This window comes from Macaca fascicularis, chromosome 7 (genome assembly GCF_037993035.2).
Source record: "Macaca fascicularis isolate 582-1 chromosome 7, T2T-MFA8v1.1".
NCBI classification, from domain to species: Eukaryota; Metazoa; Chordata; class Mammalia; order Primates; family Cercopithecidae; genus Macaca; species Macaca fascicularis.
In genome coordinates this window covers 137,411,606-137,429,880 of record NC_088381.1, presented here as the reverse complement: position 1 = coordinate 137,429,880, position 18,275 = coordinate 137,411,606, and the positions used below count along the sequence as shown (strand labels likewise).

The window sequence follows — 18,275 nt, the reverse complement described above, 5'->3', positions numbered from 1 at the left end:
GGAAGTCCTTACTAATGCAGTAAGACAAGAAAAAGAAATAGAAGGTATACAGATTACAAAGAAATAAATAATACTGTCTTTGTTCACAGATGACATGATTATCTATATAGAAAATCTGGAAGAATTGACCCCAAAAATTCCTGGAATTAATAAGTTATTGTAGCAAGATTGCAGGATACAAGATTAATGTACAAAAGTCAATTATTTTCCTATATACTGGCAATAAAAAGGTGGAATTTGAGATTTTTATTTTCTTTTGAAGATAGGGTCTTGCTCTGTCAACCAGCTGGAGTGCAGTGGAAATTTGAAATTTAACAACACATTACCATTGACATTAGCACCCTCCAAAATGAAATACTTATGTATAAATCTAAAAAAAGTACAAACTCTATATGTAGAAAACTACAAAATGCAATAAAAGATATCAAAGAACTAAAATGAAGAGATATTCCATGTTCATAAATAGGATGATTCAATATTCAGAAGATATTCTTTCCCAACTTGATCTACAGATTCAGTACAGTCTCAATTAAAATCCCAGCATGTTGTTTTGTGGAGACTGACAAACTGATTCTAAAGTTTATATGAAGAGGGAAAAGACCTATAATAGCCAACTCAATATTGAAGGAGAAAATTGGAAGACTGACACTACCCAACTTTAAGACTTACTCTAAAGTTACAGCAATCAAGACATTGTGGTATTGATGAAAGAATAAACAGATATATAAATAGAACAGAATAGAGAGCTCGGAAACATACATAAATATAGTCAATTCAACTCTGACAATGGGGCAAAGGCAGTACAATAGTATTGCAAAAGATAGTCTTTTTTTTTTTTTTCTTTTCGAGATGGAGTCTCGCTCTGTATCCCAGGCTGGGGTGCAGTGGCGTGATCTCAGCTCACTGCAACCTCTGCCTCCTGGGTTCAAGTGATTCTCCTGCCTCAACCTCCTGAGTAGCTGGGATTACAGGCATGCACCACCATGCCTGGCAAATTTTTGTATTTTTAGTAGAGATAGGGTTTCACCATGTTGGCCAGGCTGGTTTCGAACTCCTGAACTCACGTGATCCGCCCACCTCGACCTCCCAAAGTGCTGGGATTACAGGCATGAGCCACCACACCTGGCCTAAGATACTCTTTTCAACATATGGTATTTGAACAACTGGACAGCCACTTGAAAAAGAAAAAAAGATTCTATTCACAGACCTTAAACACCTTTCACAAAAATTAAATCACAATGGATCATAGAGCTAAATGCAAAACACAAAAGTATAGAACTCCTAGAAGATAACATAGGAGACAACCTAGGTGATGTCTACAGAAAGTTTTTCATCAAGGTGATGAAAATCTATGGTGCTGACTTTTTTAGACATAACACAAAATGCATGAGCTTCGAAGGAAACAATTGATAAGATGGATTTCATTAAAATTTAAATTTGGTGCTCTGTGAATGACATCAAGAGAATGAGAAAACAAGTCACAAACTAGGAGAAAACATTTCCAGACACATCTAATAAACGACTGTTATGCAAAATATACAAAGAACTCATAAAACTCAACAATTAAAACAATGGGCAAAAGACCCAGACATCTTAGCAAAGAAGATACAAAGATGGCAGGCCAGGCACAGTGGCTCACATCTGTAATCCCAGCATTTTGGGAGGCCAAAGTGGGAGGATCACTTGTGTTCAGGAATTCAAGACCTGCCTGGGCAGTAGAGCAAGACCACATCTCTACAAAATGTTGGGAGCTGAACAGGCCAAAGGGAGCGTGACCAACTCAGCATTCCACCGGAGGCTGTATGATCAAGCAGCAAACTGTTTATCGTGAATGCAGGATGTGAGCAAACTCACACTGTGCCTGCCACCGAAAGGTTTGCTGAGGGACATCACTCCCTGGCCGTGGTTCCTTGAAGTTATCTATTGAGAAATCTAGCACCTATTGTTCAAAGGATGCAGTCTTGCAAGCCTGCTGTGAACCAAACAGCCAACTGACAATTACCCGACAGTCACCCCCACTTTCTCGCTATCTCTTTTGCCTAATAAATATGGAGGGCTGTGTAAAGCTCAGGGCCCTTGTCCGCTAGAGGCAAGGTGCCCCCTGAGCCCTTCTTCCAAATATACTCTTTTGTCTCTTGTCTTTTATTCCCACGTTCGCCCCACTTTGTTCATACCTCCAGGAATCGTGGCAGGCTACAATAAAAAATAAAAAATTAGCCATGTGTGGTGATGCATGCCTGTAGTCCAGCAATTTGGGAGGCTGAGGCAGGTGGATCACTTTAGCATGTGAGGCTGCAGTTAACCATGATCATGCCACCGCACTTAACCTGGGAGACAGTGTGGGTCCCTGACTCAAAAATACGTGTGTGTGTGTGTGTGTGTGTATATATATATGTTTTTTGGGATGGAATCTTGCTCTGTCACCCAGGCTGGAGTGCAGTGGCACGATCTCGGCTCACTGTAACCTCCGCCTCCCGGGTTCAAGCAATTCTCTGGCCTCAGCCTCCCGAGTAGCTGGGCTTACAGGCACACACCACTATGCCTGGCTAATTTTTGTATTTTTAGTAGAGACAGGGTTTCACCATGTTGGCCAGGCTGGTCTCAAACTCCTCACCTCATGATCCACCTGCCTCAGTTTCCCAAAGTTCTGGGATTACAGGCGTGAGCCACCATGCCTGGCCTAAAAAAATAAATAAAATTTTTAAAGATGGCAAATAAGCATATAAAAGGATGTCCAACATCATATATGATTAGGTAACTGCAAATTAAAGTAACAATGAGCTACCGCTAAACACATATGAAAATGGCCAAAATCAGCCAGGCACAGTGCTATGCCTGTAATCTCAGCACTTTAGGAGGCCAGGAGGGGAGATCACTTGATCTCAGGAGTTCAAGAGAAGCCTGGGCAACATAGGCAAACCCCGTCTCTATAGAAATAAAAACAAAAATAAAAATAATTAGCCAAGTGTGCTGGAGTGCACCTGTAGTCCCAGCTACTCAGGAGGCTGAGGTGAGAGGATCTCTCAAACCCAAGAAGTCAAGGCTGCAATGAGCTGCACTCCACTGCACTACAGTCTGGGCAACAGAGCAAGACTCTGTCTCAAGAACTAAAAACTGAAATAAAAAATAGAATAGCCAAAATCCAAATATCTGACAACACCAAATGCTGGCAAGGATATGGAGCAACAGGAACTCTCATTCATTGCTACTGCAAATACAAAATGGTACAGCTACTTTGGAAGACAGTTTGGCAACTTCTTACAAAACTGAACACACTTTCATCATGCAGTCCAACAATCACACTCCTTGTTACTTTTCCAAATAAACTGAAAATATATGTCCACACAAAAACCTGCACATGGATGTTTATAGCAATTTTATCCATAATTGTCAAAACTTGGAGGCAACCAAGATGTCTTTAAGTAGGGAGATAGATAAACAAACTGTAGGACATGGGGATAATGTAATATTCAGCACTAAAAAGAAATGAGCTATCAAGCCATAAAAAGACACGGAGGAAATCTGAATGCACATTACTAAGTGAAAGAAGCCAATCTGAAAAAGCTACATACCATATGATTCCAACTATATGACATTCTGGTAAAGGCAAAACTATGGACACAGTAAAAAGACCAGCAGTGGCCAGGCACAGTGGCTCATGCCTGTAATCCCAGCACTTTGGGAGGCTGAGGCATTGGGGTCACGAGGTCAGGAGTTTGAGACCATCCTGGCTAACATGGTGAAGCCCTGTCCCTTCCAAAAATACAAAAAATTAGCCAGGTATGGTGGCATACGCCTGTAGTCCCAGCTACTCGGGAGGCTGAGGCAAGAGAATTGCTTGAACCCAGGAGGCGGAGCTTGCAGTGAGCCGAGATCACGCCACTGCCCTGCAGCCTGGGCAACAGAGCGAGACACCGTCTTAAAAAAAAAAGAAAGAAAGAAAGAAAAAAAATCAGCAGTTACCAGGATTTTTAGGGCAGTGAAACACAGCATTTATAGGGCAGTGAAACTATTCTGTATGATACTACAGTGGTAGATACATGTTGTTATACATTTGCCAAAATCCATAGAATGCACAACACCAAGAGTGAACCCTAATGTATGCTATGAACTTTGGGTGACAGTGTGTCAATGTTGAGTCATTGATTGTAACAAATGTATCACTGTGGTGCCGGATATTGACAATGGGGAAGCCTGTGGGAGAACAAGTGTTACGTGGAAAATCTCTGCACTTGCTTCGTAGTTTTGCTGTGAATCTAAACTGCTCCAAAAAATAAAGTTTATTAAGGAAAGAGAAATTCTCACTTCCTTGCTCATTTCTTTTCCACTTTCCATTTCACCTGCATGTTTCTTAAATGAAGCCAGTGTCCAAGTGTAGCCTGAGAATGCTGATAAGAGTGGAAGTTACCACTTACAAACCTGGAGCAGCCAGAGCTTTCTGTTCCTGAAGCCCAACATGGCTTGAGTGTTTCTAGCAGCCCCATTAGAGACTGAGTTGTCAGCTAAGCCCTGCCACGATCCAAACCTTTCTCCACCATATCGTGTGTTCTGCTGACTCGGCTCTGACTGAAGTTGCAGGAGTATAAGGGTGGGAAAAAGTCACTAGAAGGCACATTTCAGCTCAATGAAAGGAAGAGCTTTCAAATAACTGAGGAATCATGCAAAGGACACCTCTGGAAGTAGTGAGTCATTCATCACAGAACCAGGAACAATGTCCACCAGAAAGGTTGACAAAGAGCTTCAGTCGTAGTGGCACATTTTTCCCAACTCAGAGTCTGTATTCTGACTGTGAGCACTCCAGGTGGCAAGAACCTTGCCAGAAACCCTGCCCTACCCTGGGCATTTCTGGTTTTTCCCCTGCACCTGCTCATATGCATGGCTAAGCTCTCACAGCTCAGTCAGAAGGGGAAAGGTGGGCAGGCTGCCCTCCTCCAGGGGTGAGAGGGATAAGGCCAGAGGGAGCCAAAGACCAGGAACCCAGGGAAGGGCATGGTCTTCCGGCTCTGGCAAGATGAGTCAAGAGGGTTCCCCCTGCATGCTCTGCCCATTCTCCCAGAGTCCAGGCCTTTTCTGCTGCATGGAGGATGTCGGGACTGTACATCACACAGTGCACAAGGGCCTTTCCAGTTCACAAATCACTTCCCCGCATTCTACTTCATTGAGCCTCGCAGCAAACTTAGAAGTAGGCAGCAGCCAGCATAACTCTGATCAGACATCCCAGATGGGGAAATTGAAACTCAGAGAGGGTAACTGACATGCCCAACATCACACGATCAGTGATAGAGTTGAGACTCCAATCCAGGTCTCCTGGTTCCATATCTTCTTTAGGCCAGGCTGTCTCAAAGAGACTATGGGAATCAACAGGAGAACCTTCATCTTACCACTGGGCCATTACATCAATTGCCTCAGTGACTCAAGGCACATCCAGACAATCACTGACCTGAGTGCAGATGGGAAAGGTGCAGGAGACAGGCGGGCCCATCCAATGCATGAGAAAGTTAAGGAAGAAGAAACTTTGACCAAATGACTCAGTGGCAAAGACTAGAACCTGAGCTCTATTCCAGATCTAGAGCATGCAGCTGACAAAAAAATAAGAACTGAGGCACAGTTCTCTCCCTGCCCAGAACAGCCTTCATTGTGGCTGGGCCTGAGTCTCATTCATATTTTATACCAGAAAGTCAGGGAGTTCACAGCTGACAGGCCTCCCTCCTTCACTGGGCTGCGGCATTAAGGGAGGCCTGTGTGCAGTGGGTCTCCGCTGTCCTAATTTCCTGGCTAAAGACCTAGATAGAGTGTCTAAATTTTCCTCCAGCCAACTGCTGCCCCAGATTTAGCCTCTCTGATGGATAAGTCTGTCTCTCTCCCTGCCAGTGGCTGTATCTGCCACTCCATCCCATCCCTGGGCACCTGTTTTTAATTTGCTGACAATACAGAAGCCTCGCTTGAAATGTATAGAATTGTATGCAGAAAATGCCAAAACCCTAACAAAGGACCTAGAGGAGAGCCTGGAGACACAGAGGCCCAACCTGAGTGGTGGAAGAAGACTCGGTGCCCTCATGATGCCAATCCTCAAATCCATGCCATCCAAATACAAATCCCCAATCTTTTTTATTTTATCTTTAATCAACAAAATGATTCTGAAGTCCAGCTGAAAGGATAAATGAGCAAGAATAACCAATACAATTTTAGAAGAAGAAAAATGAGGGTGGATTGTCCTGTTGGATTAAAATCAAGATGTAAAGTTGCAAAAATCAATCCCACTCATTTACTAATTCATTCCACAAACATTTATCGAGAACTCATCTTGACCAAATGACTCAGTGGCAAAGACTAGAGAGACTGTGTAGTCTGCAGAGCCCAGGGAGTGCTCGCAGAGCCCAGGGAGTGCTCGCAGAACCCAGGGAGTGCTCGCAGAACCCAGGGAGTGCTCGCAGAGCCCAGGGAGTGCTCGCAGAGCCCAGGGAGTGCTCGCAGAGCCCAGGGAGTGCTCGCAGAGCCCAGGGAGGGCTGGTTGGGAAAGATGAGGACTTCCCAAGAGTCAAGTTAGAGGGTCTGAGCCAAGGCTGATAGCCCCTGCCCTGTGACTTGCCTGGGAGAGGAAAAGGACAAGTGACTAGGCAAAGAGAAATGGACTAAATCCGGCCCTCCCTCTGCAGGCTGCTCTGGTCACATCACTCTGCCGCTTTAGGGCTCAGACAGTTCACTCGCAGCATGGGCCTATATTAATAATATGATCATAATGCTAACAAACACAGATATTCTTTAAGCATGTACTATGTGCCAAGCACTTTATATGCAACATCTCACTAAATTCTCACAACATCCCTAAGATGGATTCTATTATCATCTGCATTTTTCAGATAAGAATATTTGGAGAAGTTAAATAACTCGCCTGAGGTCGCAAAACTAGAAGTAGTGAAGGTCAAATACAAATACAGGCAGCCTGGCTCCAGAATCCACGGTGCTACCCACTACCGCCCCCTGCCTTTCAGATGTGATAATGACTCCTCAGAACCGGCAAGGCCCAGTGCTGCACGGAGATTCTATTTTTTTTTTTTTTTTGAGACGGTGTCTCGCTCTGTCGCCCAGGCTGAAATGCAATGGCGCAGTCTCAGCTCACTGCAACCTCCGCCTCCCGGGTTCAAGCGATTCTCCTGCCTCAGCTGCCCGAGAAGCTGGGACTACAGGCACACGCTACCATGTCCGGCTTATTTTTTTTTTTTTTTTTAGTAGAGACGGGGTTTCACCATGTTGGCCAGGCTGGTCTTGAATTCCCGACCTCAGGTGATCCCCCCTGCCTTGGCCTCCCACAGTGCTGGGATTACAGGCATGAGCCACTGCACCCGGCCTGCACTGAGATTCTAAATGAAGAAGAGGGCTTCGATGGCTCCCCACCTTCAGACAAGGCAAGAGTCTCCTTTAACCCTCCAGGCTGCCTCAAGCCAGTGCTTAGCCTGCTCTGGACTTTTGACTTTCGGAGAATGAAGGAACTTCTGAGATCATCAAGCCCAATTACCCTCAGGTGCCAGATGCCCCTCTAGGGATAACAGAGGGCATTATAGCCCCCTGTGAACATCATTGACAAGCAGCTCATTACCTACTGATGCAGCTGATGACATTTTGGATGGCTCTTTCTCTAGAAGGTGATCACCCACCCTTTTCACTTTACTCCCAGGTGTTGGTAAGGAGAAAGACGCTTCTTGCCAATAAGCTACAGCAAGTCCCAAGCAAGCACTGTGATCCCACTTGGCCTCCCTGCCCTGCCCCATCTGATCTTCTAGCAAGTCCTCTGTGCACCTAGCTCCCCCGCATCACACCCTAATGCTAGAAACATGAGCCATTACACCACGGCTGCTGAGGGCCCCTGGGTGTGCACCTACCTCTCTCTGCTCCCTCTGAAGGCAGAGTTCTTCGGTCTCTTCCATCAGTTTGTCTGCCAAAACAAGCACACACACACACACACACACACACACACACACACACACACACACAATCAGGAAAGTGCTCTGAGGTCCTGAGGGAGTTGGTGCCTGAGGTGATCGCTGTCACCCCCAGCATCTCCCAAGGAAGGGGCCTGCAACCCTGCCAGCCAGAGGGTGGACCATCTCCTGGTGATGGAAGCTGCCACTCTCCTTCCCCATCATCATCCTGCTTTTTCTATTCACAGGGTTATGAGGGGCCTCATCCTTGGAAGTTCAAAATGGTCTCTGCATCCCCCAGGGCTGCTGCATCTGGGCTAGTCCCACACCCACCTTCCACCTGCACTAATGTCTGGCTAGTAGGGAGGGCAGAGTCCTGGGGCAGGGGAGGTTCTGAAGCAGGCATAGGGGAGCCAGTGCTGGGGCCCCAAGTGTCTAAGCAGACAGAGGGGAGAGGGTCCCAGGCTGAGGGCAAACCCTCAGTCTCATCTTCTCCCCCAAACAGTGCACATTTACCAACCACTCAGGGGCACAAGGACCTGGAATGCGGTGGCAAGGTTTAAAATGGTCTGGGGCAAGGGAGCTGGGGACAAGCCAGACCCTGGGGACCCAGGATAGGATAACGACATCAGCTCCACTTATGGAGCCCTTACTGCATGTCTGGCTCAAGCACTTACAGACATTTTCTCATTTAACCCAATCCTCTAAAAGCTAGAGACTATTTTTAACTCGATTTTAAGGATGAGGAAATTGAGGCTTACAGAGGCTGAGCTGCCTAAAGATATACACAGTTGATAGATGGGTGACAAGTGATGAAACTGGATCCAGAGCCTGGGCTCTTAACCACCAGATGCTCCTGCCTTTGGTCATGCTGGCCAAAAGGATGCATACTGCACCAGAAAGCCCTCCAGGTGCCGAACCTGGTCTCTGTCCCCCCATAGCCCCACCTGAGAGACCCTCACCCCTGCTGGGTCCTTTACCAAGCCCCTGGCTATAGCCCCTGGTCCCCACGTGCTGCTACCATTAGGGAACCACCCCTCCAGCCAACCTAAATACTCCTGCTTTTCCTTAGCCAACTGCAGCCCCTGGGCCTCCAGGCTTTTGATCATGGCTTCTCCCAGCTGGGCATTCTTCCAGGTCCTGGGGAGGGAGGGCAGATGGGATAGAGGAGGGAAGAGGAAGAAACAGAAAATCATTAAAACGGAAGGGTAGAGGGGAAAGAGAAGGCATACGTTTTGTACTCGCCCACCCTTTCTCCTCCAGAATCTCAGCTTGCGTTCACTCTGGCACCCATAGCTCTGGGCATGCCACCAGCATGGATCCATTACAGTCGCTGGAGGCTGGCCCAGGCTGCAAAGTGGGCCACTGGGGGCTGGGCCAACAGCACTTTTAGAGCAGGGAAGAAATTGCTTCCTGGGTGGCTTTTTACGTCACTGAATGTCCACTACCCAGTGCAAGGCCTGCCACAGAGCACACAGTCGGTGTTGTTTGTTGAACTAAAAGCATGACTTAGCCTGACTAGGCAGGTGTCAGGACAGTGGTTTACATGCAAATGGACTGGGTTAGCTGGGGATTTCTGTGATCTTGACCCTAATTTACAAAGCATTAGCTCTAGTCCTTGCTAGAATTAATTATGGACCTGGGGAGGTGAGATGGGTATCAGGAGGCATCAAATACAACTCCCAAGAGTTGGAGACAAATGGTACCTACACCTGCCACCTGTGACCTAGACACTTTCCAAGCTCACTCAGGGGACCCCTCACAGATGCTCTAAAACCTGGCCTGTCTGCTCTCACCCACCCTAGCCATCTCCCACAGCCCTGGCCCTGTCCCCACCAGGATCCCAGCAGAGAGGCAGGGAGTTCGGGGCAGCCCTGCCCACCCCGTCCTGGATCCGCAGGATCAGCCACCCTGCTGGCTGTGAGCACTTACACCTTCCCAGATTCTTGCAGCATCTCCAGCCACTGGGTCTGCTCAAACTCCGACTCAGCCGCAAGCAGGATGTTCCCCTGCCAGGAAGAGGAGCCATGGGCATGCCTGAGAGGCAGCCACGCTGAGGTTGATGGAGGCCCAGTTCTGCCCTGTCACCCACCCCACATCCCTGGGTGCTGATGCCTCTCTCCCAGGCCAGGACATGGGGGGTTTCTCCTGAAGGGGCCCGAGGAAAGAGCTTTACTCACATGGAAGTCCTGGTGTGAGATCTTCATGGCATAGGGCATGCTGGGCTCTTCCTTGGGCTCCACCAGGCAACCCCCAAGAGGGATGACGCCCTGAGGAAGAACCAGAACAGGCAGCCCCCACCCCACCCAATTGGGATCACTCAGGGGTTCTGGGGGCCCCTGGACAAAGCCACATCCTGCCAAGTGCTCCAGGATGGAAGCTAGACCCTGGGGCTACAGGACAGAGGCCAGAACTGATGTCCAGAGAGAAGAGGAAGGGCTGGGGAAGGGTCTGGGGCACAGAAGGGTGGGGATCCAGCCCAGGACAGGGGCAGGAGGTCTTTTTCCCCAAGAGGATTTGCCCTCCAGACTGTCTGCTAGGCCAGAGCAAGACAGCAGTCCCATCCCCTCACAAGATGCAAGCCCTGATGCCCACACTGGGCCCTCCCCTGCTGTGGCTCTGGCAGGGGCCGCCTCACCTTAGGATGTATATTGAAGTATTTATTGGTTTCAAAGCTCTTTTTTTCGCTCTCAGAGTAGTAAAGCAGAAAGCTCTCTTTGATGATGAAAAACCTATAGTGGGTGGTGAGGAAGGAAGGGCAACCAGGAGAGAAGGGGTAAGGTTTCTTGGGACAACAAGAGCACCCTTGGGGGCCCCGGACTCACATGGGAGCCCACGGGGACACCAGCTCAGACATCCTTACCAACTCAAGCTCCACATCCTCACAAAGGCCTCAGCTGGCCGGTGGCCTCCCCACAGGCAGCTGGGCCCCTGCACAGGTGGCCAGCTGGAGCGGGAGCCCCACTACTGGCTTCCAGGTCTGGCTGCCTCTGTCTCCCTGAACCACCACCTGGGTCAGCACAGCAGGACAGCTGTGGTTCATCCCCTGGGGTACCTTCAGCCCCTTCAGCTCTCATCTCCAGCCACTTAGAGTCTCCTCTAGGAGGAGAAGGAAGGTAAGACGATGCAAGATGCTAAGATGGGTCTTTGGCAAGTAACATGAAAGCTGGCAATCTGCAGCCCCGAACACCCCAGTGTGACGTTGGCATTCCCTTTGTCTCAGACTGCTCCTCGTCTCCTTCTGGGACTTAGGTCTAACTGAGGGGCTCTGTGACTTTGGTGCTTTTGGACTGCTGGGGAGGCCACGCCCTCGATGTCAACGTGTGGAGCATTTGGACCCGCCCCAAGGGTTCTCCCAGGACTCATGTTTGGAGCTGTGATGAGCCACCAAGCACCCTCTAGGGGAAGGTCCGATTGGGACTCAAAGCCCAGAGGCTGAGGGATATCCAGAGTGTGGGCTCCTTCCTCCAGGGCCCCTGCTAGTAAGTGCTGTTATAGTGACGGGGTGTGAGTAGAATGTGGTGGTGATTCTGAAAGTTGGTGGAGCATGTGTGTATGTGTGTGTGCATGCACACATATGAGAGTTTAAAGTTTACATGCAGGGAGAGTTGGAGCCAGCTCAGATGGGCTCATAAGAGCCCACAGTGTCAATCTCTTCCCTGCTCTGTGTTTGGTCACATGGTGTTGGTAGCTTGATAGTGGCTGTGATGGGAGTATTTACACCATACAAGTCAAATCCTACAGAATTGCCTCAGCTTCCTCCCCCAAGAGCCCAGTGTAAGCATTTGCCAGCACACCACTGGTTGAATGGGCCCTCAAGTGAGGGGCTTGAAAACTTGCTGGTGAGGCTGCGCTCTGTGGCTCACACCAGTAATCAATCCCAGCACTTTGGGAGGCTGAGGAGGGCAGATCACTTGAAGTCAGGAGTTCGAGACCAGTCTGGCCAACATGGTGAAACCCCGTCTCTACTAAAAGTACAGAAATTAACTGGGTGTGGTGGAGCACACCTGTAGCCCCAGCTACTTGGGAGGCTGAGACATGAGAATCACTTGAACCTGGGATGCGGAGGTTGCAGTGAGCCAAGATTGTGCCACTGAACTCCAGCCTGGGCAACAAGAGTGAGACTCCATCTCAAAAGAAAAGAGAAGAAAAGAAGAAAAAAGAAAAGAAAAGAAAAGAAAAAAAGATAAAGAAACCTTGCTGGTGAGCATGACAAAGTCAGACACTCTCTGAGGGTCCTACCAGCCACATGACCTTTCCTAAGGCCTCAGCTGTTGCGGCGAGGCAAGCCTGGGACTACTGGCAGCTGCCATCTGAGGGAAGTGAAGCTCAGCTCTGTGCTTTGGTGTGAGCCTCATGCCAACCCGTTTTCTTTTCTTTTTTTTTTTTTTGAGACGGAGTCTCGCTCTGTCGCCCAGGCTGGAGTGCAGTGGTTGGATCTCAGCTCACTGCAAGCTCCACCTCCTGGGTTCACGCCATTCTCCTGCCTCAGCCTCCCGAGTAGGTGGGACTACAGGCCCCCGCCACCTCGCCCGGCTAGTTTTTTGTATTTTTTTAGTAGAGACGGGGTTTCACCGTGTTAGCCAGGATGGTCTTGATCTCCTGACCTTGTGATCCGCCCGTCTCGGCCTCCCAAAGTGCTGGGATTACAGGCTGAGCCACTGCACCCAGTCCCATTTTCTTTACCTGAACCTACCCTCTCTAGCTGGCCACATAACAAACACAGCCCTGTGGACCCTGCTCAGGTTGATACCCTACTAACGCCAACTCTCTCCCTAGGCCTTCCTGCCCCCACTACAGAAAGAGCACACGAATACCACCTGCTGCAGAACCTCAGTGACATTCCAGACCTGCCAGCACCTGACCTCCGCCCACCCCTCAGCTTTCCTGCCACATCTGCCCTTCAGCCTTCTGTCCTCCAGCAACTGCCGAGCTCACTGTCCCCTGCCTGCTACACTTGCGTGGTCCTGCACATGGAGATTGTGCGGCTTGGCCTGAAACGCCCTCCCTCTTGCTCTTCAGCCAGCGGGACCCTTCCCACCCTTGGTGACCCGCCCAGCCCACACTGATGTCTGGGCTCCTTCTGCACTTGTTAGCAGAGCCTGCACTTGGCACTTAGGCCCACTCCACATCCCATGTGTGCATCTTGCCCCAGCGGGGCATCAGGCTCCTGGAGGGCAGGTCCATCCCACTTCAGTCCCATGGGCCCAGGTCGGTGTCCCCTGGCTGTTCCAAGGGAATTTCACAGAGTAGTTGAGAGCATATAGGCTTTGGAATCAGAGAGACCTGACACTTTCCAGCTGGGGTTGGGGGTCCTTGGCCAAGTCAGCTCTCCTTTCTGAGCCTTAGTTTCTCTACCTGTAGAACGGGGATAATAACAACTACCTTATGCGGTTATTTTGAGGGTCAAATGAGATTGTGCTCATCATCTCACCAATCTGCAGAGGACTCAGGACAGGGCTGAGTGATGCATTCCATGGTCTGAATACAATCACTGCAGGGAGCAGCACACGACTCTCTCCAGGGCCACCGCCTCCTCTTGATGGCTTTGGAAATACTGCTATGGACTCGGTATGTCTCCTCAATGTTCATATGTTCAAGCCCTAACCCCACATGTGACTGTATTTGGAGATAAGGTCTTTAGGGGGTAACTAATGTTAAGGAAGGTCATAAGAGCAGGGCCCTAATCCAATAGGACTGTGGCCTTCTAAGAAGAGCTCTCTTTCCTGGCTGAGTGCAATGGCTCATATCTGTAATCACGGCATTTTGGGAGGCTGAAGCAGGGGGATTAGTTGAGCCCAGGAGTTCAAGACCAGCCTAGGCAACATAGCAAGGCCTTGACTCTACATTTAAAAAAATTAGCTGGGCCGGGCGCGGTGGCTCAAGCCTGTAATCCCAGCACTTTGGGAGGCCGAGACGGGCGGATCACGAGGTCAGGAGTTCGAGACCATCCTGGCTAACACGGTGAAACCCCGTCTCTACTAAAAAATACAAAAAACTAGCCGGGCGAGGTGGCGGGCGCCTGTAGTCCCGGCTACTCGGGAGGCTGAGGCAGGAGAATGGCGTAAAAACCCGGGAGGCAGAGCTTGCAGTGAGCTGAGATCCGGCCACTGCACTCCAGCCTGGGCGACAGAGCGAGACTCCGTCTCAAAAAAAAAAAAAAAAAAAAAAAATTAGCTGGGCATGGTGGTACATGCCTGTAGTTCTAGCTACTCAGGAGGCTGAGTGACAGGATCACTTGAGTCCAGGAATTCAAGGCTGCAGTGAGCCGTGATCGCACCACCACTGCACTCCAGGGTGGCCTCCAGCCTGGGTGACAGATCAAGACCCTGTTGCAAAAATAAATAAATCAAACCTCTCCCATCCTCTTTTTCCTCTTCCTCCACCATGTGGGGACATATTGAGAAGGTGGCCATCTGCAAGCCAGGAACAGGTGCCCTCATCAGAACCTGATCATGCTGGCAACTTGATCTCAGACTCTCAGCCTGCAGAACTGTGACCAAATACACTTCCAGGGTTTAAGCCACCCAGTCTACGGCATTTTGTTATAGTAGCCCAAGCTGACTGAAACACATAAATACCTTCATGCCTTCCTGCCACTTCTGGAGCCCCTCCCACTTAAGGCAAAGCACTGTGCCAGGGCAGGGAAGTGGGTGGGCAGATGATCATTAGACACATGGCAAGGAGGCCACACAGCTTAGACACACAGTGCAGGGCCGTGGGGTCCACCAACTCCCATCCTTCAAGTTGCAGCCTCAGGCAAACTCCCAGCCTTACTAAGCCTCCCTTTCTTCCTCTATAAAATGGGGGTACAAATAACTGTCTCTTAGGGCTGTTGTAAAGATTCCTCCATTGATTCAAAAATTACTGAGTTGCCACTGTGTGCCAAGCACTGCTCTGGGTGTTGGAGATACAGTTGTGAACAAGACAGGCAAAAATCGCTGTCTCCATAGAGCTTACACTACTTGCATGTAGTGGGTGTCAGATGGTGAATACATGAGACATAGAGATGTCATGTGCCAGATGCTGATATGTGCTATGGAGGAAAATGAAGCAGGTTAGGGGGCATTGGAAGTGGGCACGGATGCATGTTAAAGAGGGTGGGCAGGGACAGCCTAATTAAGAAGGTGATCTTTGAGGAGAGGTAAGGTGTTTCCAGCACAGGAGCTGCAGGTGCAAAGGTCCTGAGGCGGGAAGTGTGCCCAGCTCTTGAGCGAAATGCAAGGCAGCAGCACTTGGGCCAGATTGCAGAGGGCTCTATGGCTATGGTAATGACAATAATGATCAAGCTAACATTTATTTAGTACTTTCCACACACCACATCTCATTCCAAGCAGTTACTGCTGTTAATGCACTTAACACCACTCACAATGATGCTAAGAGAGAAATGCTCCCTGCATTTTACATGGGCAGAAATGAAGCAGAGAGGAGGCGTGATTTGCTGAAGGTCACAGCACTAGTTGGTAGAGGCTGGCATTTTCTCTGAGAAAGAGAGGCAGCCACTGGAAGGCTTTGAGCAGGAGTGACCTGGCTTACATTGCAAAAGGCTCATCCTAGCTGCTGTGTTGAGAGCAGACTGTCAGGGTAAAGGCAGGGAGATTCATTAGGGGATATTGCCACATATCGTTAGGGGGCAAGAGAGGATCCAGTGGATGGAGGCATGTAAAGTCCTCAGCACTTGCCTGGCACACAGAAGGTAGCCCCTAATGTCATGTCCCTTCTTCTCCTCCTGCTTCTGAAGGACAGCATAGAGAGGGGCAGGGGAAGGAAAGTGGATGTTCAGGGTAGCCTTTGCTCTGTGAGGGCCAGAGTTCAGTAGGGATTGTGAAGGGCCCACACATCACACATGCCACACCCGGCCTGACTGCACCTGTCCCCAGGTTGGCTTGGGTGGAGGTGGGGGTTAAGGGAGGTGAGCCAGCGTGGACCTGGAGGAGGAGGAGGATGGCCTGGCAGGCAGGAATGAGCTCTGCCCAACGAAGGCCTCACCTGGCAAGCACATTTCTAGGACCCAAAGGTCTGGCCTTGCTTATAAACCTGAGTCAGTGACAGCCCTGCTATTCTAGCTGCCCCTTCTCAGCATCTTCTCAGCAGGCGGGGGCTCAGAACCCCAGTCCCTGCACAGAGGAACACTTCCTCTTCCCACCCCTTATTCCAAAGTCCCCTTGTTCCCCGACACTCTCATTCGGACTGCAAGCCAGGGGCCACATCTTCCCAGGCCCTGTGCAGTTGGTCTGGCTAGAGACGGCCCAAGGGCTAGAGATGGCTGCCCTTTCTGCAGCTGTTCTAATGCGTTGGCTCCTGTGCTAAGGGTTCCACATGTATTTGATCCACGTCACAATCGTGGAGGGTTAGACATATTATTCTCATTTCACAGATGAGGAAACTGAGGCTTAGGGGCAAAATAGTGTATGCAAAGCCACACTCCTAGGGCAGAGGTGGAGCTGGGATTGGAACCCATAGACAATAGTCCCTATACCTACTTCCCACAGCCACTGCCTAAGAAGCTGCTCCATCCAGCTCCTGGCCAAGAAACAGATGGGTCAGAGGCTGTCAGTTTCAAGGTTGGGGCAGCCAACGTTAGAGTTCTGCCACTGACTGGCAATGTGACCGGGGCAAGTTACCTAATATATTTAGGTCTCAGGTCCCTCCCACCGTACAACTTGAGGATAATAGTAATAACAGCTATATCTCACAGGGCTGTCAGGATAATGTTCCCCTAAAGACTTAGAACATGGTGGTAAATATGTAATAAATGATTGCTTTTATGATTATAATGATTATTTACTATGATTGGGTTCAGACTCTGCAATAATAAGCTGCACTCTCCCCTGACCTCCTTTTCCATTTGTGCTCACACGGCTGCTACTGGAGGGAGCTCTTGGCTCCAGCCCAGCTGGCCAGCTCCCTGTCCTCCCAACACATGGCTTATCCCTGCATCTGCTGCTTCCCCCTACCCCCCGTGTGCAGCCCATCCCTCCTTCCAGACCCAACATCAGTCCTGGGAGAAGCTCTGCCCACCAGCTGTGGCCCTTGTCTGTCCCCATGTGTTGGGATGAAGCCCAGAGCGTGGGTGAGGTAAGGGGCTTGTGTCAACTCTGGCTGCCTCTCTCTCCCATCATAAAGAATAGTATTTTCATATCCAGATTAAAGAGCATTCGCAAGGTGCCTGGACACTCGCCTTGCTAAGACAGTGACCAGGGAGAGCCTAGTTAAGAAGGTAATCTTTGAGGAGAGGTAAAGTGTTTCCAGCAGAGGAGCTGTATGTGCAAAGGCCCTGATGCTAAGTGTTTTATTGACTTTATCTTATTTAAATTTCTCATAACAACTCTAAGAGAGTTTAATATGCCCCAGATCACACAACTCAGAATGGGGGAGCTAGGATCATTGTAAAGGTGCTTGTTTTTTTCTATTTCACTAGTGAGGAAACCGAAGCACAGAGAGATTAAGCAACTAGTAAGTGGCAAACTCAGAACGCAGTTATCTCTGCTGACAAAGCCCAAGTTCTCACCTGCTGTGCTCTGTGATGCCCGGTCCTCCTCATTACATGTGACTGGAATCGGTTCTCCTCCTAGGGCTTATCTCTGCTACCTCTGCAGAGTGACTGCAAGCTGCTGGTCAGCTCAGGTCAGAGAGCATGAATGAGTCCCCTGGTATACCCAGGTACTATGCTAGGCTCTGGAGCTTGATGATTTGCTGACCTCAGGGAGCTGATAGTCAAAAGCAGGAGAAAGAGTGTAGAAAACAATAATTTTAAAAATAGCTAATATTGGGCCCAGCACGGTGGCTCGCGCCTGTAATCCCAGCACTTTGGGAGGCCAAGGTGGGCGGATCACAAGGTCAGGAGTTCGAGACCATCCTGCCTAATACAGTGAAACCCTGTCTCTACTAAAAATACAAAAAAATTAGCCGGGCATGGTGGTGAGCACCTGTCGTCCCAGCTACTCAGGAGGCTGAGGCAGGAGAATGGCATGAACCTGGGAGGCAGAGCTTGCAGTGAGCTGAGATCGAGCCACTGCACTCCAGCCTGGGAGGACAGAGCAAGACTTTGTCTAAAAATAATAATAATAATAAAAAAAGCTAATATTGGCCGAGTGTGGTGGCTCATGCCTGTAATCCCAGTACTTTGCAGGGCCAAGACAGAAGGTTCATTTGAGCCCAGGAGTCCATACCAGCCTGGGCAACATAGGGAGACTCTGTCTCAACAAAAAATTAAAAAATTATCTGGGTATAGTAGCTTGTGCCTGTGGTCCCAGCTACTTGGGAGGCTGAGGTAGGAGTATTGCTTGAGACCAGGAGGTTGAGGCTACAGTGAGCCATGATCATGCCACTACCCTCCAGCCTGGGCCACAAAGG

General features: G+C 49.4%; 1 protein-coding gene across 2 annotated transcripts in view; it reads right to left on the bottom strand.

The window, feature by feature from the left end:
* The window catches only part of PLEKHD1 (pleckstrin homology and coiled-coil domain containing D1), a 47,620-nt gene that overhangs the window by 20,476 nt on the left and 8,869 nt on the right, over positions 1–18,275 (bottom strand). The window contains exons 2-6 of one of the 2 annotated variants that reach the window (XM_005561609.5): positions 10,558–10,651; positions 10,100–10,189; positions 9,852–9,928; positions 8,968–9,059; positions 7,881–7,933 (exon numbers count right to left, since the gene is read on the bottom strand). In XM_005561609.5, coding sequence (XP_005561666.1) covers positions 7,881–7,933; positions 8,968–9,059; positions 9,852–9,928; positions 10,100–10,189; positions 10,558–10,651 — 406 coding nt within the window. Of the gene's footprint in view, positions 1–7,880; positions 7,934–8,967; positions 9,060–9,168; positions 9,252–9,851; positions 9,929–10,099; positions 10,190–10,557; positions 10,652–18,275 lie in introns of those variants that run through there. The other variant, XM_073997625.1, reaches the window with a different exon arrangement.